The sequence below is a fragment of the Rhipicephalus microplus genome, chromosome 4 (assembly GCF_043290135.1).
Source record: "Rhipicephalus microplus isolate Deutch F79 chromosome 4, USDA_Rmic, whole genome shotgun sequence".
Lineage (NCBI taxonomy): Eukaryota > Metazoa > Arthropoda > Arachnida > Ixodida > Ixodidae > Rhipicephalus > Rhipicephalus microplus.
Window position 1 is genome coordinate 50,144,705 of NC_134703.1, and position 27,315 is coordinate 50,172,019.

Genomic DNA, 27,315 nt, shown 5'->3' on the forward strand with positions numbered 1-27,315 from the left:
CACCGAATACAACATGGAAGCAGCAACCACAAAACCGGGTTCATTTGCGAACACGGAAAAAGCGTTTGCCCTGCAGTGGGAATAGTCAGGATCATAGTGATGAATGATAATGATTTACACATTGTGCAGCCCTGTCTCCACTTGCAAACACAGATCTTCTCAAGTTTATGTTCTACAGCAAGTAAAGTAAACACAAGGTTGACACATGGGTGGTAACCTTCGCAAAATACCAAAGATTTATTTTTTTTCTATTTATATGATGTTGGACGAAACCACTGCCGCTTCTTTGGTAGCGTTCATGCGTTGTCAGCCCTGTTCATTCAGCTCAGGCCGCGAACGCTGGAAAATCTTCGGGACCGGAGTGATGCCTTGGTTCATTCCTGCTGATAGTAATCGGTCAATATTTCCGCTCTTGAAATTTGAAAAATGAAAACAGGCTGTAGAAAAAAAACAAAGAAAAAGAGAGGAAATCAGTCCTTCACATGACTTGCACACTATCGAGTTATTAGCTAATTCTTGCCGGTTCTTAATGAATACTTCACAATTGTCAGCACAGTTTGGAACGCGGTGTCTATTAAGTAGCAGTATACGTTTAAGAATAAATGACCAGGACGGCGCTTCTTGGCAAGTGATCATTACGACAAGCAACGTTAATATTCTTGAAAGTAAGTTTCTCCCGTACCAGTTATTTCATGTATGGGGTGTTCATTAGAAAAGTTCACATTGTGACCTAACATGAAGCTGTATAATGAATTTAATGAACTCCACGAAGGATTCCACAGAAAGCTGGACGAAATTGTATCTTGTGCTCATTCCCATTCGTTGTTGAATAGAAAATAGTTGTAAATACCTACAGCGTTCGATGTATATTCAAAGTAGTTCCTTAATAACACACAGAAAAACTCCGAGAAGATAAGAGCGACTGGGCATCAACACCTTAAAGGAATTCAAGAAATGAACCCGATTCATGCATACTTGCAGACAATGCACGGCGGCTTTCAGATTAATAGCACTCTTTTGACATCTCCTAATTTCTCTCGAACACGTCGTTTGAGACTTCTGGTAGAAACAATGTAAATCTGTAAGCTTAACTGGATATCTTCCTCAGGCTATTCAGCTTTCAAAACGATGAATCCTGTCACAGCTCACAAACTTCGCAAAATTTTACCTTTCGACACACATATAATATTTTATACGAAGGATTTGCTTACCTTTACAATACAATTTTATCAGCCTCCGTTTTCCAAGTGGTCCCCTTTTAAGGTGGCTCAACTTGTTCTTGTTTTAGAGTTGCTATGACCTTAAAACAAACATAAAAAGAAAACGTGATCATACACGAAGAATACTTATAGACAAAAACAACGACAAAAATTACGAAATAATCAGCAACCGCTATTGCTAAAGCTTCACACACAGCCAAGGATAATTTAACCAAATTTGAAATTTGGCGACATGGTGCATATATATGAAATTTCGACCACAGAAAACATGAAATTCACAATCACAGGAGAGAGACAACCAAACAGGGCCCATCCTGTTTCCTGGTCTTGTAAATGTGTCCCAGATCATAACGGACAAAACTTCAAAGCGCAGGTTGTTGGTAGATATAGGATGTACGTCCACATTTACCCCTAACCTGCGCAAATCAGAAAGAAACTAACATACAACATGACGATCCCAGACCTCAACACAGTGAATACAGCGTACATGGGACCAATTAAAACCACCTACGCGAAGTTTTCACTACACACAAACTTTCGGGCCATCGGGTGACTTGGTAATCCGGGGCTGATTTTCCAGCAACAGGGCCCTAGTATGCGTTCTATTCAAATGTCAGCCACCCATGAACAATGAGGGGGAGAGATGCGGAGTCACCCCCGACTGGCACGTTTGGGCGACAGACCACCCAGACCTAAAATTTCATTGGGAGGGATGATACACCTTAACATCCAAATACCCGCGAGTACCAATGGTAACACCGAATCGATGATAAATTAGTCAAAAGAAAATAGAAAAAAAACAATAAATCATTTTTTCTTTCTTTTTAAAACAATTCTAAAACCGCCCTGCCGCGGTGGTCTACTGGCTAAGGTACTCGGCTGCTGACCCGCAGGTCGCGGGTCCGAATCCCGGCTGCGGTGGCTGCATTTCCGATGGAGGCGGAAATGTTGTAGGCCCATGTGCTCAGATTTGGGTGCGCGTTAAAGAACCCCAAGTGGTCGAAATTTCCGGAGCTCTCCACTACAGCGTCTCTCATAATCATATGGTGGTTTTGAGACGTTAAACCCCACATATCAATCAAATCAACAATTCTAAAACCTCTGTATGGCTCTCCACAGTATCCGACTACTCGTTAATTATCTACTCAGAGAAAAAGAAAAGGGGGGCGGGGAAAAAAGGGGGAAGGAAACCCTTATCACTGTAACAGTTCAAGAAAATAACAATAACCCACTCACTTGAGTGGGTCTCAAAAAGTCAATGCCGGCCATGTTCCAATACTGTTCCGAACAATACCTTCAAATACCTTACCATGGAGGCACACCCAAAATAAAAACGTAGGTAAAAATGTACAGAACCTCAGAAACATAATACAGTGTTCTCGGAAATATGAAGAACATGAAACTTGAAAGTTTCCTCCTGAGGAGGAGCGGGCGGAAAGAAGGAGCGACCCGAGGGAGATGACACATGCTATACAAGAGCATAGTTGCATCATTTCTTGGGGTCCACCACGATCCCTGTTAGAGCAAAGATTATCAAACAAGAAAATATGGAAAAAATATGATAGCAATTATAAAATAAAAAAAGGGAAAACAAACAGATAACATCACCATAGGGAATAAGTACGAAAAAGTATAGCTCAATGCCTTAAACGGAGACAGCCTGCGATGAACAGAATAACGTAAATAAATGGCATGCTAATACCCAATTCATTATGCATCCAGGCTTCCAAATGTTCTAATTAGCTGGAAACACGCACAATATAAGAAAGGCTTTAAATAAACCAACCGAGAAATCATGGGGCAACATAATAGGTGTTTCAGAACAGTGTTTAACATGCCAAAAATAGCGTTCTCTCGAGCAGGAGGAGGAATTTAGAGTAAAGGTTAACTGTGGAACAAGAGACAAGGATGAACAAATGAAGAGCCAAGCACAAGACCCAATAAACTCAAGAAGAAGTTTCTTAGTCAAGACAGAGGTTACTCGAACGAACTTAATTGTATAACCACATATTTTGTTAAAAATAAATCCCGCTGGTCTGCTCATCTGGTTCTCCTGTCTGGAGGGCGCTGGTAGTATTTCACACTTTATTTTCATAATATCCCACGCCTCCCCGATTCATTTATCCCCTCTTAATCCCTTAATTTTCAAACCAACTATTTGGTGCAAGCCCTGTTCATTTTATTTTAAATGATTTACGCCTGTTATACTTCGGTGGGGCAGGCTGGGGTCTTTATGTTTTTCTTGAAGCCCCAACGTAATTTCTGTTCTTGTGAGTGTGCTTTTTGTCGCTGAAAATTTCCTTTAGCTCAGAGAATCAAAGCAAACGAAAATGCTTTTTAAACTGTAGATGCACGTTTAACAGTACTTAACTGCTGATCCGTTGGTCCCGGGAATCCCGAAAGCGGCGGGTGCATTTCAACAGTGGCGAAATTATAGAGGCTCGTGGGCTTAGATTTAGATGCACATTAGGAAACAACAGGTAAAAGATATTTCTGGAGTCCTCCAGATTACCTCTAATATTCACATTGTGGTATCGGAACGCAAAACTACTACAGATATTAGTATTTAACTGCCCTTTTAAACTCTGCGTTTTGTATTTCCTCCATCTTTAAACTCGGCAGACAGGCCTCTTAGTACAGGGATACTGATTGCGCAGGACCAGCCACGGTGGTGTAATGACTAAGGCACTCGGCTGCTGACCCGCAGGTCGCGGTATTGAATCTAGACCACAGCTGCCACATTTTCGATAGAGGTGAAAATACTTGAAGCTCGTTTGCCTAGATTTGGGTGCACGTAAAAGCACCCCGGGTGGTCGAAATTTCTTGAGTCCTCCACCACGGCGTCCCTCACAATCATTAGGTGGTTTTGAGACGTTAAACACAGACAATTATTATTATTACTATTCATTGTGCAGGAAAGCTTCTTGTCGCGTGCAAGGCTTCTGCAGCTAGATTAGGATTTCTGTAACCAGCATGCAATAAGAGAACTTGCCTTAATGTGCGTGTCAGCTTCCGCCACTTCTCAGTATGTCAGAAAGGACTAGAGATAAGCTCATGCATGTTGGTAGTAGCCAGCGAAGTCCTCGCCTTTCTGAAATGACAGAGTGAAGACACACGCTTATGATGTTACAAAAATGAGGAGCGATGTTGAAATTCATTGTCGCGTTCACCTTTTAACTAAGAAATTCGGGCTTCTCGTTTTTAAGCGCTCGCATGACTTTGAAAAAGTGCGAAATTTAGAGAAAGCTCTCGGCTTGGATTCGTAACCTTATCTGCGAATATTTATACCATTATTGATCAAATATTTTAGAAATACAAAATTTCAGTGGCAGTAGTGCCCGTTGTGCTAAATAAATTAGCCCATTGATGTCTTGTGGTTTATTACACTAATTAATGCATGCTAATTCCTTGCTGAACATCTCAAACATTGTGTGGATTACAAAAAACGCAAGAATGGAACATGTAACCACACCTGAGCTATAGTAATTTACAACACTAGCTTGAAAACTTAAGCAAAAAAGGAGAAAAATAAACATAAAAAATTACAATAAAAAGTAAATATGAGATTATAAAAATCAAACAAGGAAAAAAGAAATGCAAATATGCAAGTAAACGCAGAAACGATCAAACGAAGCACCGAAACAGTGAATGAACAACTTTATTTATCACTTTTTAAAGGGAAGGGGGCAATAGAAAAGAGTGTGGCGGGGATCAACTACTTGAAGTAGTCCCCCCTCTACCCTCTCAGCGCACTCAAGGATGGCCTCCTGAATGTCGGGCCTTGAGCTGCGCAAGGCAGCCAAATATGTTTAAAAAAATTGAAAAATAAAGTATCACACAAGCAGGAACAACCATAATGCTGACTCACTATAGCGCAGCTTGCGTGTGAGTTCGTGCATTTTTTTCTTCGCTTTTTTGACAGCACGCGTATTCGTTATCTTTATATATAGTTAAACGCATTTCTTTGTACATACTGAAACTTTAGCGAACACACACGAGGACACAGACGAAATGGACACAAAAGCAGTGCAGACTAACAAATCACTTTTGTTCAATCAGAAAACAGAATATATACTCTCTTCAGCACCTCATGATCACTGTGCATGAGCAAAAGTTACATCGTACATTCTTTCGAATAAAACAATACGTCCTCTAACAGATTCAGTGTAATATCACAAGTTATTCAGCAATGCAATATCTTTTTCATTCAGCGATACTGAAGGATGTCTAACGCACATGTCTAGGTCTAGAGACATAACACGTTTCTACAATGTCTCTTGCTGTCTGATTAGGGCATGCAAATCGGTATGCAGCAAAACCAACTAGCCCGTCTTTCCGTATTACTGAATTTCTTTGACAGCGATAGCTTACCGAACGTAACGCACTACTTACCTGCAAAGGAGCTCGCCTCTGTAAATGACAAGCTCGTTTGATGTGTTACGTTGAGGAGTATGGAGGCATCATCGATGCCCTTCGGGTTTCTCGCAACAAAAAGTATCTCTCCGCCATCGTCGGGGTGAACTGACCTAATCTCGAGAGACGTGGTTCTACAAAACGGTGTGTCGGCACTCTGAAAAATGAGGGTATAAAACAAGAATTTTAAATAAGCATACACATTTACTTAAACCTGCACTCAGTACTTCACATGAAATATTTGTGAATTACTAAATGTGTATACACTTCAATTGCTTCACGAACTTCTATTCTACTTCTCGCGGCACCGCCGAGGTGGCCTAGTGGCTAAGACACTAGGCCGCTGACCCACAGTTCTCGGGATGGAATTCCGGCTGCGACAGCTGCATTTTTGATGGAGGCGACAATGCAGTAGGCCCGTGTGCTCAGATTTTGGCGCATGGTAAAGAACCCCAGGAGGTAAAAGTTGCCGGAGCCCTCCACTGCGACATCTCTCATAATCATATGGTGGTTCTGGAACGTTAAACCCCACATATATATCGATTGTTTCTCGCTGTATATATCTGTATATGATAAAGCACCATTTTAACGCAATAGCGTTAGAGAGCTCGTGTCGCAGAAATTCCGCCGTTGGAGTCAGCCCCGTTTGGTCCTGAGCGAAAAATCGTGTGTGAGCGAAAAAGCTCGTTACAGAGATTGCCACGGCAGGCCACTACTGTCCACGCGTGCGCGTGCGATCACACTGAAAAAGCCGCGCATTCGAAAAGGAAGAGAAAGAAGTGCTCAAGGTCACGAGGCGGCGGGTGATAGTTTCGTTGCCCCTGCCATCCCTCTCTGCTTAGCTTCTAGCGCTTTCGTCGGGACCAGAGAAGAGAGAATGCAATTGCAGCATGTGACAAACCTTTGTCACTCCACTCGCACTGGACGGATTCTTGAAATTTTTGTGGCGTTGAATTCGTGAGGCAATAAGCTATTCTAGTGAATTCATTCCATGGTTACTTAAAAACGTGTTTCAGGGCCCCGTTAATTCATTTTGTTCGACAGGTATCACGACGAGAACGAGCTCATTCGGCGATTGGTAGGCGCATTTGGGAGGCCTCAAACTACGTCGACAAAGGCCGGGATAGTGCAACCATCGCCGCTAAAAACACACAGGAACTTTCAAACAACTCCAAAAATGGACTACTGCGTCCATCTAGCGGAAAACATATCATGCCTTTCCAGAGGCGTTGACCAAGCAAACAACAAACGCTAGATAATGTGCTGCCATCTGTGAGGCATTGTCAGACTCTTTATAGCCTCTGAGATGGCAAGCGAGCCGCGTGTATCTTGGAGGCCATGCGACTCTTGCTTTAGATCAAAAACCTGTATGTACCATTCGCACGCGCGCGCTTGTACAATCTACTGTGTGCGCGCGTGTGTGCGCATGTGTGTGTGTATGTAACAAAATATATTAATAAGTATGCACTAAGCGGATAAAGGGCGCACTAGGGACCGAATTTTGCTATCGCGTTCAACTCTTAAAGGCGAAGCTGAAGGGTCTTTCATTTTTTTTCTTTTATAATGGTTTTATTGTGGTAATGTTTTGTGTAGTTTTACTGCTAAAATCGTGGATGTAACTTACGCTATCAATGCCTTTTTTTTTGGTGTATTATTGCAATTTTTATGTAAACAACTTTTGAGCACTCCATTTGTATTGTTTGTTGTTCAACAGTGTTTTATTAGAAATGATGTGTCTATGACGCTTTTAGTGCTATTTTATATGTTTGTTTATATAACAACATTTTTGGCTACTTTTGCGTTTGAAAATGTTTCTCAGCTTTAACTTGTTTGCCATGTAGTTGGTCTCCTGGGCCCCATTCAAGCTTTTTGATAACAGCTTTTAGCCCAGAGGGCCATCCAAAATGTAATAATTTGTAAATTCTAGAAAACAAAGAGAATGAATGAATTAATTAATTGATTAATGAAGGTTACAATGTGCTTGCAATTGCGAAAAAAAAACAAAGATGGAGGTGACCGTAAAGTGTGACTTATGTGTTTGCTAGTGGAAATCGCACGTCACGTCGGCGTTCATGCGGCTTGGTCTGTAAGAGCTTTACTGGTGTGTTCGTTGCGTTAGTAATTTTTTTATGTATCTTGCAGACAGTGTGCATCTCAGGGGTCACGTAGAGGGAAGCCCGTGGTTCAGGTCTGCTTAACCAGGTTGCACAATGATTCCTGCTTCGTGCAATCTTTCATTGACCTTACTCGATTAATGTTGATTTTCTGTGCGGACAGTTAAATTGTCCTTATTCGAAGTAAATATACACTCCTACATCGTTTGCTTATAGTAGAATAGACTGCTGCGCGAGTTGGCGTTTTATTATCAGTGAAATAGTGCGAGAAAAACGTGGAGCAAAAATATTAACAGCACTTACGTAGGATAACAGCTGAGATTTTTATTGAAAACATGAAGAATATAAAGGGCAGAAAAATCCCGTGGGCATTTTTAACACCAGAAAAATATACATGTGCAATATTTGCGCATCACTGTAACCAATATCGGCTTATTGTAAGGCTTAGGAGAGCTCGGTGACACATTTATACACCTCCGGTTTTGCGAATATAGTGAGCATGAACAGGTCAACAGGCTTTGTGCAGCGCAAGAACTTAAATAATCATTATGCATTCGATATCACTCTTGAAGCAGAACCACCGATTTATATTTTTATGAGGCTGTGTCTGGCTATTCGGAGATCCAGAAGTAAGTGCTGGACCGAGAGTGCTTTGTAGTAAAAGGAGTGTAGTTTTGTGCTTGTGCCATTAAAAAAGGGAAATTCTCTATCTTAAAAGAAGAGCAAGGAAACGAGAGGCAGGGATGTTAAGCATTCTAGGAGGTCTGCAATGAAAATCCAGAAAATCGCTAATGAAGAAGTAAAATCACTGTGGAACTCTGAGTGCTTACGGCACACGCGACTGCATGGTTGGACACGTCTCGTCGACTTCGGCCTCCGTCCGGACTCTCTCGTCTTGAGACAACGGCGCTTTGCCGACTGTGGCCGGGTGTCGCTTTCGCCAAAGCTTTCGGCTTCCGAATCGGCATGGAAGACAGTGTTGCTTGCGGCCATTGCGGCAGCGATAGAACGATAGAGCACGTTTTCTGTCACGGCCTTTGTTATAGCGTGCAAAGACGGCAGCTAGCTGCTGCGTTAGCTGACCTTGACAACAGACCTGTCTCAGAACAATCAGTGCTTGAAAGGCGACAAGATCTGTCTTCGCACAGAAAACCAGGGAAGGCCTTATTGAACTTTTTGCGTGGTAGTGGCTTATTGTATAAGCTATAGCACCCAAGATCACTTTTTTTTTCTTTTTTATTTCGCGTGTCCATATCGCTTTTCGCTTTCTTCCACATCTTTATTCTCCATTCTCTCTTCCCTTAGTGCAGAGTATAGCAAACCGGATGCTCCTGTTTCTGGTTAACCTCACTGCCTTTCCCTCATTTTATTCTCTTTCTCTATCTCTAGGAGGCCTGCTATGCTACTATACAGAGGGGAAATGAGAATTATTGCAGTAGTTGTAAGGATGTACTGTCTTACGAATGGTACGCTAGTTTTTCAATAACTTTTGATAATTGTTGGCTAAAGTCAAGATAAAAACTACTTGAAATTTAGAAACACTTTTTTATCACAAGCCCGTTTCAACGAGACGATTTTTTTTCACATCTGCTCCGGCTAGTGGCATTTCGTTGTGCTTGCCCACAACACCCAGCAATAATCGTCCGCCTCAAGATCATTAAATTTCTGCTTGACATGACGCGTGCATCACGCCCCTTTTTTCCTAAGCTTTAAGCTTTTTGGGAGTTTGAAGCCAGGCGTTTTTGTTGTTGGCTGGCTAGGACATAAGAATGCGCGTTTAAGATTTAAGTGCTCTACGTGTCACCCCAGAACAAATAAGACAGCTTTAGAGCAAAAACTTTTCGTAATTTTGGCGCATTTTTCTAGCGTTATGCATGTGCGTACTCTAGAATTTAGTGTCTTATTAGGAGTAGGAAGTGAGCTTGAGGGGAGAAAAATACGCTGTTTCTGTAGGTCCTATAGCTGAAAATACGGCTCCATGGGGACAGCAACTATGTCTTCGCAAATAACTCTGCAAATCAGATAATCAACCTTTGTCAGAGAAAATCATTTTGCAATATCGACAGGATGCAACGACACAGAAGACGGCCCTGCTAGCACTACAGCGCTTTTGGTGATTGACCGGCCTTTTTAAAGGGTTGTAGCCAGAACGTCCTTTCTGTTTGCGTTTTTTGTTTTTTCCAAAGTGCACACGCGTTTTTTTTCTCTCTCTACACCGTCTTTCTTGCCCCCTATTTCGCCACCCCCAGCGCTCGGCAGCAAACCGGATGTCAATGTTAATCTCCCAGCTTTCCTTTATTCTCTCTCCGCTGGAATCGAGGAGTTAACCACTCGTTATTCTTGCTGTCCCAAACGCTGTGCGGTATATATTTGATATTAGGGTGCCAGTGATGCCAACTTTCACGACGTACCACCCACGGTTTGTAGCCGGCATAGCACTGGAGCGCTTCAAAGAAAACCGACAAATACGACATTTAGAACAATCTTACTTCGCATAGTGTTCAGGATTCGATATTTAAAAAAATAAAAAATTGGCAGCAAATCCACGGAGTGAATGATGGAGAGTGGGGCGAAGCATTGGTCCGTCCATTTGTTCTTGCTTCCGTCCGTCCATGCGTCCGTCAGTGTGACCGTCCATGCGTCCATCAGCCCTTCCGTGCGTGCGTCTGTTCGTGCGTCCGTCCCTGCGTTCGTCCATGCAGCCGCCCCTGCGTCCGTTCATGCGTCCATCCATGCATCTGTCTGTGTGTCCGTTCGTCCATCTATTCAACACTCCAAGTACCACCATCTCGCATCTTTTGATCATATATTCCCCATATAGAACCACCGCCATCCAGCGGACATTCCAAGGACTGAACGAGAGGTGGCACACGCACACTTTCTTACGGCTTGCGCTTCTGGTCTACTTCCCACCTTTAACCACCTCGAGTTCATGGTATATACTTGTTCACTGTATTCATGACACTGCGGCACATCGCTCGCTAAACCTTTCTAAAACGAAGGAGGTTACGCCCAGCGAGTATGAAGTAGCAACCTTTTCTTGTCAAATAGTGCTCAATGTACATGCCAATGGCTGCTAATGGGGATTGCAGCGTGTGCGTTAACTTAAAGCCGAATGCTCCTGTCTCTCATTCCCCTTTAGCAGCCATTAGCATGTACATTGAGCACTATCTTTTATTGTTCAACAACGCACAGAAGAAATCTCTCACGTGCACCACCTCCTTATTGCAGCACCCGTTCTCCTTTACTGACGTGACGTGAAAACAGCTTTACTGACGTGAAGCATGGAGTGGTGAGAAGCATCGGTGCTTCGCATAGGGACCCGTCAATAAGAATGAGAGTAGAGCGTCCTCTCATTGCAACACGCAATGTCTAGTGCCCGTTGCAGAAACAGAGCTTTTCCTGAATGAATGTACCGGCCTAATTGCCACGTGCTTCACCGTGACGGCGATGACGGGAGACACTTGTGACGGGCTAAGAGGACAGTAAATGCCGATCCCCGCCGCGGTGGTCTAGTGGCTAAGGTACTCGGCTGCTGACCAGCAGATCGCGGTATCGAATCCCAGCTGCAGCGGCTACTTTTCTGATGTAGGCGGGAATGTAGGCTCGAGTGCTCAGATTTCGGTGCATGTTAAAGAACCCCAGGTGGTCGAAATTTCTAGAGCCCTCCACTAAGGCGTATTTCATAATCATATGATGGTTTTGGGACGTTAAAGTCAACATATCAATCAATCAATCAGTAGATGCCCATGGCCAAAGCGCATGAGGTGTTCTGCACCAAAAAGTCCACACATTGGCATTCGTGCTCGCATGTTGCGCAAGTTCTGCCTCTGCCGTCTCACTGAAGTACTCACACTGTAGTTCCTGGCGATGTAATTGGCGTGCGACGCGTCTCCGGGGCTCAGAAGTACGCGCCTCACGATCCAGTAAGCTCGTGTCGGTGGAGGGTTGGCACAGACTAGCACCGTGATTCTAACAGGCTTGCCCACAATCGCCATCAGGGTTTTATTCACCGCTTGGACGTCGGGTCGACCTGTACATAAAAAGATGGCACGTATTTGAGCAGATACGAATAATTACTAATACAGCTAAACATGCCGACATTAATCAAAATAGATTCTAGCGATCGCCGCTGTTTTGGCTTCGCTTGTGTGTGAGACGCAAGCACGCGATGCTCACAGTGATGACATATTGCCTTCAATAGGCACAAAATGTTTCCGTCAGTTTCATTAATAAAAATCAGCTGCTACAACAGTTAACTTGTTTCAGTACATTTCACCCCGAACACGTTGTAGCCTCCTCAATGACTATCATTGAAGAAAGCACGTATATTGCGAAAGTGAAAGAACATTGACACTTCAAGGTGTGATAAGCGCCGGTCGTATCATTCATTTGACCTTCATTAGCTCGGAAAACAGGATTATTTGGATGTGCTCTCTGGCCCTGGCCAACATCGGCATTGTGCAAATACATTAAACACTCGTTGATTCAGTCACTTTTCGCCGCAGCTTGGTTAGTACTCACGATCCTCAGAGCGCGCCGAAGGTGAAGAACTGCATTGTGAGACACGAAAACAAAACCGATGTTCGCGCACAACCCAATCAAACTGATTGTTGTCTGCATCGCTATCTTCATTAGTTAGGGACTATGCTTTTGTTCACATGCGGATCCAGGACACAGCAGCTTCAACATAACTCGATGCATCGTGCGCTCAATTCGCTAAATTCAGTGCTGCCGGTTACTGAAGATACTAAACTCAAACCAGGCGGCAGCTGTTGAGAGTCTTTTAGTTGTACATGAATAAGAGATCTTCCTCGTAGAGCAATCATACAGCTGTGGTTGCTATGCTGACACAAAACTCGTTTGCTAGATGGTGATGCATGAACTACCATTTGGCAGTCATTTTACCTGCGTAAGGAATACCATCACGTGTGCGTGCTGGTGATGGGGGTGTTACTAATAAGAAAGGGGTCCAGAGCATCCTTCGCGCTTATTAAACACGGGACTTTGACGCAGTGTTCGCATCGAGGAGGAAACCGCAGGTTGAGGAAAGTTGCAGCTTTTACATTGATCTTATGCAAAATACTGCAATTGAGCTTATGCAAATATCTTACGTATTCATCAAGAAAACTTAAGTATATTGATGTAAAAAGAATCTGTTTTACAGCGAAAGCTGTTATAAGATCACAGCTCGGGTGACGCGCAGTTGTCCACCGCCGCCGCCGCCGGGGTCTATATCTACATTGCACAAAATTAGAAAAAAAAACCTAGCACCAATGACACAGTGGGGCTCAAACCTGGGTCCACTGAGCCACGCTGGTGCTTGAAACTTATTGGCAAACTTGCCTTAAGCAGGCTTGACATGAGAGAAGCAATCGCGGTATTATTTATTTATTTATTTATTTACTTATTTACAGAATAATGACAACCCTCCTTGAGGGTTATTACAGAAGTGGAGAATACAAACATTGTACAAGCAAGGTAATACAACAGCGAATTATCCAAAGCATTAAACGCGCACAAGTGTCGCGATCATAAGGTTTGCCAATTTACACGACATACAAACATATACAGGGCGATCCACATAACTTAAGCAGGAGTATAAAAATATGCCGGAACACGTAATTACGACGGGGCCAAATCCATGTTGCTCATCGTTGCCTGGAGTTGGTCAGACTATTTTTTGTGGTCTCAAATAATGTTTAATGAGATCTGTTTATTTAACTAACTCTTGAAGGAACGAAGATGGATACAAATTTCGATGAGAAAGTTGTATATCGGTTTGCAAAACGTTCCAATAGATAGTTTTGAACTTTATATCTGTTAAGTATTAGTCGTTTTTTTTGTGAAATACAAATGCCCGCTAAATAAAAAAAATATCACGTGAAAAACCCGCTCGTGTGTCAGTGCGCACGATGATTCTAGTGCTCCCCGACGTTTCGCGCATGAACGACATGCTTTTCTTGCACCGGTTCATGACCGCAATAAGCAGTCACAGCAAGTATCGTTTTTGTGGCCGATAGCAAAACGTGTTCATCGTGAAACCACCACCATCGTTGCGGCCCTGCCCAGACAGCACAATGGGTCAAATGCTATGGTCGTTTGTACTTGTAACGTTAGGGAGCACTAGAATCATTGTGAGCAGTGGAGCACGGGTGGGTTTGTCAAGTGATATTTTTTTTATTTCGTGGGCATGTGTAATTAGCAGAAAAAACACTAATACCTTGCAGACAAAAAGTTCAAAACTGTCTCATCGAACGTTTTGCAAACCGATGTACAACTTTTCAATGGAAATTTTATCTATCTTTGCTCATTGAAAAGTTACTTAATTACACATACCTAATAAACAATATTTCAGGACACAAACAATAATCTGACTATATCCAGGCAATAGTGAGCAAAATGCAATTGGTTGCGTCGTAATCGCGTGTGCAGGCATATTTTTAAACTCTGGCTAAAGCTATCTGAGACAACCTGTATATAACAATACACGGCCTACAAACCAACAGACTCAAGAAATAAAACGGAGTGTAAAAGCTTTCACCCGTACATTCTAGTAGATTTAGGCAGAGCTTGGGGACAAGAACACGAGATTCTCAATCTAGGAATTTTCGGAGTGTTGGTTGTGCTACAGTGTCTGAATCCAGCGCATTTCATTCTCTTATTACGCGAAAAAAAAAAAGAAAAACGGAAAGTGTTACTACAAACGTATTCTTTGTGCATTGGGGAGTGTTTTTGATGACCTTTAAAGCATTTTAAAACAGCGAACTAACAACCAGTCGTTGCACAATGCGACTAGCGTAACGAGTGGGCCATCCAATGCTCCAACTTATTACAAAAACTTGTTCTTGTTCAGCTAGAAACCTTGGCGTATACCCACTTCAGGCATAATTCCTCATCGTCGTCAGTCGCTGCATGAACAATTGGCACCAAATTCCTCGCAAACACTTCTCAGAAGAATGACGAGAAATAGCATAGCGAATGCTGGCCTACTACCCTAAAGTTTTTATTATTATTACCATAGTGGGCATTAAGCAAGGGGGATTGCAGCAGTTACCCATTGAGTGTTTAGAAAAGGTTCTGAAAGGCTGCTCTTCCAGCTTTCGCTGTGATTATGCTGCGCCTTCCGTGCAGGCCTGGTGTTTTTATTGGTTTCTTGATGCTTTGGGTAATCAGGTATAAATGGTTAGTTTGGACATTTTTCCCGGTTCCTTTAAATCCAAGTTTAGCGTTTACCTTAGTGATTAAGGTATTAAAGGGTCAAAAATGTTGCCCGTCATTTTAGAGCCGTGCACATGCAACGCAACATATTTCAAGAACGTTTCAGTAGTTAAGCAGAGATGCATCACGCATGGCTCTTTTACATTATGTGCATATTAGACTCATATTATGAAAAAAACTTGCTTTCCGCCGAAACGTATAACTTTAGGACACAGAATATTTTCGGTTGGGAAAGCGTTGACCCGCGCCTTGATTGCCGAACCAAGAGGACATTTTTTTTTTTTTAAATTGCCAAAATTTCTTAGGAATCCTCGTTCGGTGACCTTTGCGACCTAGCAGTACCCTGAAGTTGACGACGATACTCTTCTCATGAATGATTCACCAGATTGTGAGCTTCGTCAAAAGGTATATTTGCCGAAGTCTTACATTAATGACACACTTTGAAAGTTACACGGTCTTTTATGAATGAGTTCGCATAAAACAATTTAAAAGCCATTTTATTATTACTTCGTCTTGATTAGAGGATGAGAGGGAGGATGCATTGCTTCCGTGATTCGGGGAAGTAGAACCTTTCGGCCCCACTTTTGGCAGTGCCTCCAAGATAGGCCCACACTTGACCGAACGACGATGCTATGAGGTCAACAACTGGCGAATTAGGAATAACTCGTGTTCAAACGGGATCCAATGGCAGTTTTTTGTTCTTGCGTTTTTTTTTTGGGGGGGGGGGGCATCTAAGAAACGTGAATTTAGTAAACGAACCTGATATCGTGAGCAGGATGTTCCTGGTGCGCGCTCGTTCCTCCTTCCATCCGAGGTGGTTTGTTGCCGTGCACTGGTAGCTTCCAGCATCCGAGTACAGCACTGGGTCCAGTAGAAGGGAGCTTTCGGAGGTCATGCTTTCTAGCCGACCCGAGCGCACCCGCGTCCAGCAGTAAGATGGTGGCGGCTTGCCGTCAGCCTTGCAGTCCAGCTGCACGGGCTCACCGAAATCTGCTGACACTTGCGACGGTGGCTGCTCGACTATTTCTGGACCGTCTGCGTTAAACGTTTCCGAGTCCACGTTAAGATGACAAGCGCACGATTGTTGCACGGCTGCTTACCACACTTTCTATACCCATTGGTGTAGAGAATACACAGAGGTACTGTGAAGAGTGATCGTGAGCTACAGTTATCTAGAAGTACATGAAAAATTTTAATAGAGGCTAATTCAAAACAGCCCTAGAATCGTTTGCCCTTCCTTCCCACAACTATCCCTATGTGCGAAAGCTGGCATCATGCTCGCCTCGTTGGTGCAAAGTGGTAATGTTGCATAGCTGCCAACCCGAAGACAGTGTATTCTATCCCAAGCGCGACGGTTGCCTTTCCATATAGGCGAAATTCTGGGGAGCCGCATAAAGTGCGAAGTCAGTCCACCTTAAAAGAACACCGTGCGGTCGAAACTTCTGGAGAATTTCAAAATGGCGACCCTCACAATATCGCAGTCTTGCCAAGCAAAACCCCACAAATGTGGTTCTATTGAAACGCGACAGCATATGTGTTGTGAATGTGTATCAATGACGGTAAGTTGTTACCGTGAGCACACACATTAATCTCTAGGTTACCACACTGTGCCAACATATAGCCAAATAGATAATAATAGGAAAAGCAAGGAAAGGCAGGGAGGTTAACCAGGTTCACATATGGTCAGCAACCTTGCACTGAGGCAGAATTCTAAGGGATTGATTGATTGATTGATATGTGGGGTTTTGTGTCCCCAAAACCACCATATGATTATTAAAGACGCCGTAGTGGAGGGCTCCGAAAATTTCGACCACCTGGTGTTCTTTAACGTGCACCCAAATCTGAGCACACGAGCCTACAGCATTCCCGCCTCCATCGGAAATGCCACAGCCGCAGCCGGGATTTGATCCCTTGACCTGCGGGTCAGCAGCTGAGTACCTTAGCCACTAGACCACCGCAGCGAGAATGCTAAAGGAGGCGATAAGAGAGACAGAGCATTATCCAAGGTGTAAACAACGCATTGCCTGTGTAGCTGCAGGCTCCTGTGTAAGTGGCACCGAAGTGCTTGATGTCACAATAATAATAATAATAATAATAATAATAATAATAATAATAATAATAATAATAATAATAATAATAATAATAATAATAATAATAATAATAATTTATACCACTGAGCACATAACTCAATCATTTTCAGAAGCATAGAAGTGCGCATAGTTGGTACTTGTCAAGTGCTTAAACTGACGCGAAACTAACAAGACACACACAAAGACAGCGACAACACGAGTGCATTTTCTTTGTCATGCTGATGCCAGGAAGGTGCATGACAGTCAACGCTTTTTCTGTGCATTTCATCGATGCTTAATTTTTAATACATTATTTCGCCCTTTCCTTGTTTCTTGTTGGACAGCAGCCGGCAAACGAGTTAAAATGAGGAAGTTATAAGAAGAAAAGGGAAAAGAACACAACTTGAAAAGGGCGTTACATGCGCTGTCATTGTCGAGCATTCCAAGCGACAGGGCAACATCTGCCCCACGTCCGACAAAAGACACGCCACCCTGTCGACGCCGACAAAAAATGCAGTTAAGAGCGGAAGCGACGCCCCTTTATACGGCCATCTTTCTCGAATTGTTAAGATGGGCTATATAAGCACGAAGAAGTGAAGGAGTGACGGCAAGTGGCGTTTCGTTACTTCATACGAAGAATAAACTGTTAGTTCCTCGACGGCCATTTCTTGAGGCAAATGAACGCCGTAATAACGTCTTTGCTTAGCGAGCTATATATAGCCGGACAAAGAGAAGAATGAACTAGTGCGACAGTGGTGGACTGGATTATTAAAAGTTAGTCTCAGCTTCCCCACTTGTTTCGTTTTCTCTCAAAACTTTGTCAATCAAGGAAAGAGAAGCACGGCAAGATATGCTGACATGATCCTGAACTCTTTTGTTTTTCGACGGCTGCTCGTTTTTCCCCCTTCATTTTCTTGATTATCTGACAGGAATGAAGGAAGTCTCTCTGGGCTGAGTAGCATATATTGTTCGTGTCTACCGATGACACCCTCAGTGGAGTGAATGGGCCGGACTCCGCGAAAAAGAAGAAGCTGCCTGAAAAACGCGCTTCACTGGAGGGGAAAGACAAAAAAACAAGCATCAAAAATTTAAAAAACAATTCAGAAACGTGAATGATGTTCCCATTTCTCAAGAGAGCAGGAATTTTTCTGCATCACACAGCCGGTATCTAGCGCGTTTTTTTTAAAACATTTTATGTATTATCCTTCGTGAAAGAGGGTGGCCGGCCTTTATGATGACGATGTTGAGTACAAGGGAGACAACAGTGAATGATTATCTTCTGTATATTACATTAGGTACTTGATATAGTCGTTAACAATATTAGCCCGACCAACCACCGTTCTGCTCCGCAGTATTAAGCCCATAGATTCAGTCATGAGTGGGAAAGCCGAAAACTGCCTGTTGACACTCTTCTGTGTATCTGCTCAAGACTCCTGTGCACTTGTGTAAAAGAACAACAGTTTTAGGCATATCTTCGTTATTTGTTCCCCGAACTGTACTCAGACAGATCTTGCTGAGGGACTGGCACGCGCAGCCTCCCTCACGCAGACAAGAAGATTGGGAGTCCAGATGTGTCCGCGTACTCACACTGGTACTGGAAACTGAGCTCGCTTAAATGATGTTACAGTAAGGTTATTACGGGTGGTACCCGGCGAAGATTTCGGACTGAAGAGTACGTGCATGGACGAAAAATGTAAGGACAGAAAAGAGCACCGTCATGCCTTCGTTTGCTTCGCCATGCCCTTCTTATTGCGTCCTACAGTATCGCTCCAGTTAGTAGTAATGAGTCCTTGTGAAAGTGTTGCAAAATTAGCATGTTGGTACACGTGCGTCAACCTTCCATCAGTTATCGTAAGTGATATGTGGCATTGTCACCTTGCTGACACTTGTCAAATCAGTCAGTGTAGACAGGTTTGTTTCAGGTCGGTATTCGCTTAAAGGGCCATTCAACAGGCTCCGACTTTTTTTTTACACCGCACAAACAAGCCCATCTTTCATACGCCTGACCAACCACGCACATTGACGTCAAATTGGTGATTGGTGACGTTGACTTCATTTTTGTTTGCTAAGACCTGGTTTAGACCAATCGACGAGCTGTGTGCTGCGTCACGTTGCCGATCATCGAGTTGACGCCAGTGCGTGTGGAAGGAGATCGGTCCGGCGTATGAAAGATGCGCGAGCTTGTTTGGGGGGTGTAAAAAAATGCAGATCCCACGTACAGTGGGAATGGATGATATGCGAAGCACGAATGGGAATTGTTGATAGTCACTTTAAAATCAGCACTACGTTACAAAGGTGTAGGTAAATGATGCCATACATGACTTCCGTGTCATGATTACCATGTTTGATATGTCGTTTACCTTCATCATCTATTCACGTCACGTGATACGAAAGTTTGTAAGTGTGGAGCTAGCAAAACGGCCGCAAGCTTGCTGTGAGCGCGTTATGTTGTCGTGTTCTTGCATGACACGCCTATCAGGATTATCATGTTTGCGCCAGTCATATATTTCGTCATTCATCCTCGTCATGTAACATCAAATTTCGTGTATATGGAGCTAGCAAAATGGTTGTGAGCACATCATGAAGGGCCCAATATGCTCCAGTGTGGCGTGGACGCGCACGCACGCTGGGCCCAATGACGCTACGTTAGCAAAACGCGAGCACTCTATACTCTGACGCCAGGCACAACCAGCGTCCATCGGCGTGGCCCAACGGCAACCGGCGCGAAATGTGACATGCTGCATTTCGAGCCGATGCGTTACCCAGACAACACTGCGTCTTCCTCTTTTCGTGACGGAGGGATGCTGAACGCGCTGAAACGCGCAAAAGCAACGCAGCGCGGCGCACGACTGCGAGTACATGAAAGGACCGGCGCATGACCTAGCAACGCCGGCGAGACGCGACGAAATGAACGCCGGACAGCATGCGTACCGCGTCACGTCGAAATGTATTGGCGCCTTGACTATGGCAAGTAGTCATGTTCTCACATGACACGCATCTCATGATTATCATGTTTGCACTATTCACATACCTTCGCATGTGAATAGTGCAGCCGTGAGCGCATCTTAGAGGGGAGTGCAGTCATGTTGTTGCATGACACGCATGTCGTGATTATCATGTCAGAATGTGTCATTTATCTATATTGTCCGTTCCTTTCGCGTAATACCGAGTTTAATACATGTAAAGCTAGCGAAACGGCCGCGAGCACATCATAAGCGTAGCATGTAGTGATGTTGTTACATGACACGCATCTCATGTTTATCATGTTTGCACTAGTATCATACCTTCATCATCCATTCACGTCACGTAATACCAAATTCGGTATAGGTGAAGCTAGCGAAACAGCCGCCAGCACACCATGAATTTAGCATGTAGTCAGGTTGTTACATGACGCGCATCCCATGATTATCATGTTTGCACCAGTCACATACCTTCGCCATTCATTCAGCTACTGTAATGTCAAATTTGGTATATGTGACGCTAGCGAAACAGCCGCGAGCGCATCATGAGCGTGGCATGTAGTCATGTTGTTACATGACACAATTTTCATGATTTTCTTGTTATGGTCTGCCACTTGTGTTCGCCACGCAATCATGCGTATCATACCAGTTTTGCAACATGCCATGTGAACGGAACCACCGCAAGAGGTGCAGCTCCATGAAATGTAAATCATGACATTCATGACATACATGTCATGATTTTCATGTTATGACTAGTCAAATATGTTGCTCATGCAGTCATGTTATGCCATACCAAGTTTAGTATCGGTAACATGATCGAAACGGCCAGGAGAACTAAAAGTCGTAGGCGGCTAGATAGATAGATAGATAGATAGATAGATAGGTAGATAGATAGATAGATAGATAGATAGTTAGATAGATAGATAGATAGATAGATAGATAGATAGATAGATAGATAGATAGATAGATAGATAGATAGATAGATAGATAGATAGATAGATAGATAGATAGATAGATAGATAGATAGATACGCTTAAAGTCGCCGACGTTCGCTAAGAAAAGCTTCGCATTTAATAGTTGAAGCCTGTTGGGTGGCCCTTTAAGGAACGCCAATATGTACAAAATGTCTCAGATGACCGCGTACTCACATCTAACGTTGAGGTAGTATCCGAATGAGGCGAACGTCCCTAGGTGATGGATGGCGGCGCAGTGGTACCAACCGGCATGTTGGCGCTCGATGGCCGAGAAATTGAGGTATCCGTCGGGACTCTGTGGCACTGGTGGGGGCCCGTCGTCCTTCAGCCATCGTGGCGCACACGGTGGATTGGCATCCACGGCGCAATGCAGAGACACTGGCATCTTCTCCAGGATCGGGAAACCGAAGCCCGGCTCCCGGGAAATTGAGAAGGACGGCACGTCTTCGAATAGGGAATACAGAAGCACTACTCAATGAGCTGTTCGGAGCTGCTGTTTACAGTAGGCAAATCTACTATGATTCCTTGCTAAAGTTAGCACACTACGGAGTCTCTACTCGCCTGGTCCTGATAGTCAATATAATTCCTTTGTTTTCTCCTGCCAATGTGTCCGAAGGAATTCACGTTTGGTAATCTCATTGGGGTCAGTGTGTCTTTTTCAGTATACACGCGTGTGCATAATGATCAAGTTTTCTTGGTCCATTTGCTTCGCAGTATCATTCGAAAAAGCTACTACAAGCTGACCACAAAGAGAGTAATATATCATTAGTATTTTCAAAAATAAAACTGGCAATCCTGTAAGCTTCTGCCTGCACAGGAAGCACGTACTCATTTGGCGATTAGAATTTGCCCCAAGAAGCTGGAGGCCGTAAATCGTGCGTGTATTTTCGGAGCCTCACGCTTGATCCCCCCCAGGGAGCCATGCTATCCCCGATACTATTTAATATCGGCCTGAGAAAGCTCGCATGTGAGCTGGAAAATATAAAAGGTCTAGGAGCAGCTCTTTACGCAGACGATGTCACCTTATGGACAAAGGGTGGCTCTTATGCGGACAAAGAAAACGCCCTCCAGGAGGCAGTAGATAGAATACAAGCTTTCGTGACAGCTGCAGGAATGCAATGCTCGCCGGAAAAAACTGAAATGGTTAGAATTAGGGCAAGATACGCAAAGAAAAATGACTTAATACCGGTAGCAGTACTGCTGGATGGGAGACAAATCAGGGAGGCAGATGTAATACGCGTGCTTGGCATGTGGATACAAGGAAATTCGGGAACGTCACACACACTACAAAGGCTACGGGAAACCACGGCGAATGTGGCCCGGATGATCAGGCGGATAGCAAATAGCGAAATGGGACTAGAGGAGAAAGAAACCATTGCACTCGTTCATGCATTTGTGATCAGCCGAGTTACGTACGCGCTACCATACCAGACAATGACAAACCAGGAGACAAAGCAAATAAACACAATAATAAGGAAAGCATTCAAAGCAGCATTGGGGATTCCGGAAAATGCCAAAACCGAGAGGGTAGAGAAATTGGGCATATACAATACCTTTGAGGAGTATGCGAATGCGGTGCTTTTATCTCAAAAGGAAAGGCTCAATTCAAGCTATCATGGGAGAAGAATTTTGGAAAAGATGGGATATACATTGCGACCGTTATATTGTGACGAGGAAACAGTGCTAATAGATGCGGAAAAACGCACACATTTAACTGTAGCGCCTATTCCCAGAAATATGCATCCGACGTATCACGCAGGAAAGAGGAAAGCGAGCAGACTCCTTACGCAAAGCATTTCAGAATAGCTCAGAAGCCGTCTTTACAGACGTAAGTAAAGCGAGCAGAGGGTCACATGTAGTGGCAATTGTAGCACAAAATCACACCACAATGGCGTCGGTTAAAACTTGTTTCACACGAGTGGCAGAGGCGGCAGCAATAGCCATAGCCATATCCAACGCAGAAATAAGGGGAGAATCAGTGGTTGTGCTCTCCGATTCACAGGCGGCATGCCGAATGTTTCTCCTAGGAACGCTACCTAAAATAGCGTATAAATTTTTAAATAAACCCATAACAGGAGACCATCACATTATATAGTGTCCTGCTCACGAAGGTTTGGAGGGGAACGTCGTGGCAGACCGTATAACTCGAGGCATCACCAACCGAGCGGCGGCAGGCCACGACGTTGAACCTATTTCCAATTCGCGTGACATCCTCCTCCAACAAAGGAAGCAACGAAAGGAATATGGGCTTCCACATAACGACTTGGATAGCCAGCAAAGCAGGAATTGGAGACGCATACAAACCAATAGCTTTCCCAATTTGTACCATCTAAGTAGAATATATCCCGCAAGATATAAAGACACCTGTCCGTGGTGTTCACAAGTACCAACACTCAGCCACATAACATGGGAGTGCACCCAGAGGCCCACACACATCGACAGCCCACACATCACGAAGCAACCACACATGTTTCACAGGCAGTGGGAGGCATGGCTTGCGGACGAGGACAAGCAGAGCCAAATAGCTTTGCTTGACCAGGTCCAACGAGCCGCTCGTGCCAGCGGAGCCCTGGACTGAGGGCCCGACCAAACTGCCTGCATTTCAATTTTTTTTTCTCTCTGAATAAAGTTTCTTCCTCCTCCTCACGCTTGATCTATGCACGCATTAACGCTGTGGCTACTCAAGATCCAGAATTAGTTCACACTTTATTTTGTAATGTTTTATTGCTTGCATGTAAATTAACGAACGCGAAACATAGTTCTACCTTATAGGTTCTCCTCTTCAACGAAGCTTTAGTGTAAGGATCAGTTTGGCTAGTGGGCAGCACATGCTCTCGGTGGCATTACATCAATTTCGTATAATTCAGAGTGGAATTGGTTATAAAATCTTCTTGTATAGTTTTGCTAGACATTAAAAATGAACGCGGTATCATCGGTTGATCAAGTGAGGCCGAATGTAAGGCCAGGGTGATAAAAATGTATGTTGAGAGGCAAACTGGTTGCCTGTGCTTTGACACCTCACGAAAAGGAATGAAATAAACTGCGTATTCCTTGAGGTAACTTTAACAAACAGCTGTTTACAAAATTCACGAAGCAGCTACCAGCATGGATGAAAGAAAACAATTGATGGGTACTCACATAGAACATCTAGAGAGGCGGCCACAGCCGTAGAGGTTGGCCATGACACGTGGTACACGTGGCAGGAAAGCTGGACTCCGTGCAGGTGTCGCGACGCGTTCAGGCTGAGCACACTGCGCGTCGTGTACGAGTCCTCCTGCGGAGAGAACTCCACGAACAACTGGCTGGCGCCGGTCATGTTGGTTTCTCCCAGCATCCAGTGCATGTTTCGAACGGCTGGCACGGCACGGCGCGCCACGCAACCCACTTCCACCTCCTCGCGCTCTTGGACGGTGACGCGGGAGCCATCTTGCAACCGCTCACCACTCACCGTCAGAAAAGGCTCTTCAGGAGCACCTGCGTAGCATGATTAAGTTTTTCAACGATATTGTGACGGGCACATTGCGCTCATGTGTCCGTGTCAATTATTGCTACCAGTCCGCCACGGCCGATGAGTGGTTACCGTGCTCGTATGCTGATCCGAAGGTCAAGATTTCCATCCCGGCAGGCGCGGTCGCATTTTAGAGGAGGTCAAATGGTGGAAACCCGTGTATAGTGATGTCAGTGCACATAAAGAACACAGATGGTAGAAATTTCCGGAGCCCCCCGTTTTGACACTATTTGCCACTCGGCACTTTTGGGAAAACTAAAGTGTTTTGGTATCATTGATGATGCTTATAACTTATTTTACAGTTATTTTACATCACGAAAGCAAAAGGTACTAATTGACGGTTATCTATCCGAACCAACGACTGTTACGTGTGGTGTCGGAAGGATCCATATTGGGTCCCATTTTATTTGCCTTGTATGTCAATGATTTCCCGCAGGTACTACAGTCGTCTAAAACATTATTGTATGCTGATTATACTGCAATTTTATTCACAGGTAGTCGACTGAAACCTTACAACATGTTTTGTCCAATTAGCTACTCCTTATTTCAGTGCGGTTTCACGAGAACCAATTGCTACCAATTACAGATAAAACAAAATATAATATTTTTCGGTCAAGATGGAAAAGTCTCGATTACGCCTCAATTGACGCATCACTAAAACATTCAATCGATTGATTGTGTTCCGACTATTGAATTTCTAGATATTATACTTGACAATAAGCTTGACTGAAAAGAGCAAATCAACACTGTTCGCAAAAGGTTGTCTTTCAGTTGCTACACTCTGATACGAGCACGTCAAAACTTTGACTTCAGTTTGATGCGGACATTATATTTCAGCATATTTCATTGCCACCTCAGCTATTGTTGTGAATCGTGGGGCCTAACGTATACGTCATACCTTACCCCCTAATCCAATTACAAAAACGAGCTGTGGGTCTGATTGTTCCCGTTGCGTTATCCTTCGAATACTCTTTTCAGAGACTGCGTATACTGCCATTTACAGACGTACGCAGCTACAAGATTTCCTTTTTAGTAAATAAAATAACACGCCTCTTCTCCGCACCATTTTGACGTTTCCGTCACTAAATACGCGACACGCAAGCATTGATAATCTTAACCTTCCTTTATGTTCAAATGTATATGCTGACAAACTGATACAATTTTCTGGTGCTAAGGTTTGAAACAATTTGCCTCTGGAAATAAAATGCCATAGAAGTTTTGGCATCTCCTGTAAATGATACTTCGTTCCTAACCAGACATTTTCTTAAGATTTTAGGCAATCTTATAATTGTTCTCGTGTGTGTTGGCTGTATTTGGTGACCATTGTTTTTTTTTCTATTTTGTATATCACTAGATCGCTCAAGTATGATGCTTTCACAATTATTTTTTCTAAAAGACTGCTACTATACTATTTTTTGTTAAAATCTTTTTGTATTGGACCCTTCACTAGCCGCTTAGGCTATGGGTCCAAGTATTTCTGTACGCATTTTTTATATTAAATTGCAATAAAATTCCCCCTTTTGATTTGGTTTGATCCTCATAGTCATATTGTGGTTTTGGGACGTGAGACCTCAGACATTAATATTATTATTATTATTATTAATATTATTATTATTATTATTATTATTATTATTATTATTATTATTATTATTATTATTATTATTATTATTTATATCAGTGGTAACTATACTAGCTTAAAACCAAGAAAAACCCAATGAACTACGGCACACCTGTTTACCTTTGTAAGGCAGTCGTGCTAGCTGGTTTTCACTCGAACTGAAAGCTTTTTTTGGCAAAGTAAATTAGCGTACGTATCAACAGTTAAATATTCGTTGTTACTACGTAAAACATTACATTTGACTGAATAGCTATGCCAGTATCCTTGGTGAAATTTACTGAAATGCTCAAGCTCCCGACCTAGCACCAGCCCCACCGACGTTTCTGTTTACAAAGTCAACAATCTGAAACACACTAGCAGTAGTTCAGACACAATAAACATTCACCGACATAGATAGCACACTCCAGGGTACATATTACTCTAAATTGTTCTAGATTTCTACTTGAAACTGGAGCAGCTCATTGAGCCCCATTGTAGAGAAAACCGCTCACTAAATGGTCGAACATTGTTCTAAACACTAGTATACGTGCATTTGTGAGATCTGCAAAATGTGAACGAACTCGTTCAGCTTAATGTATCTTTACTTTGTGTGATTTCGAATAAATAGACGTAAATGAGTGTTTGAGTCATCATCTGAGAAATCGATAGCCAAAATTTACTTGTTTTCATTGTTTTATTTGTTTATGTATAATTTACTTGTAATATAAAACTTGCCTTGGTACAAAATCTGGCTAAATTCAGTGCACTCCAGATTGCACAGGAGTTTAGAGCTCTCCTACAACATTTTTTTTTGCATAGCCTTTCAAGAAGTACAAAATGTATGACACTTAGTCATAACACTTGTTGCCTCAACCATATGTTGTAAGAAAAAATAGCGCCAAACATACTTTTGCAGTCATCGTATTCACCTTCGCTGCAGTGCTAGCGGCAGAGCAGTTGTGGCCTTGACTTTGTGAAACAACCGTCGTAGCTAATATGAGAAAACATCGGTGAAATGTGAGGCTCGATTTTGTTTTTCAAGTTAGTGCCATGCATGTCCAAGGACTCTCTTCGGAACGAAATGTCTTTGTTAGTAAGCGAATGGGGCTTCTTTGATTTTTTTTAGGTTTCTTCCAAGCTGGAAGAGCAAACAACTCTCGGTTCCCCTTCTTTTTTTTTTTATGAATCGAACAAGCACTTCTTTCGCAGATCGATGTCTCTGAACAAGAGTTGGGCGAG

At 43.3% G+C, this 27,315-nt stretch overlaps 1 protein-coding gene across 2 annotated transcripts in view; it reads right to left on the reverse strand.

Moving 5' to 3' along the window:
• Positions 1-213: 213 nt before the first annotated feature.
• The window catches only part of LOC142814265 (cell adhesion molecule 3-like), a 195,886-nt gene continuing 168,784 nt past the window's right edge, over positions 214-27,315 (reverse strand). For both annotated transcript variants that reach the window (XM_075892743.1, XM_075892742.1), the window contains 8 exons: positions 24,110-24,445; positions 21,146-21,415; positions 15,728-16,003; positions 11,602-11,780; positions 5,613-5,790; positions 4,213-4,311; positions 1,212-1,300; positions 214-437 (listed from right to left, as the gene is read on the reverse strand). In XM_075892743.1, coding sequence (XP_075748858.1) covers positions 4,226-4,311; positions 5,613-5,790; positions 11,602-11,780; positions 15,728-16,003; positions 21,146-21,415; positions 24,110-24,445 — 1,325 coding nt within the window. In that variant the 3' untranslated portion in view covers positions 214-437; positions 1,212-1,300; positions 4,213-4,225. The remainder of the gene's footprint in view (positions 438-1,211; positions 1,301-4,212; positions 4,312-5,612; positions 5,791-11,601; positions 11,781-15,727; positions 16,004-21,145; positions 21,416-24,109; positions 24,446-27,315) is intronic.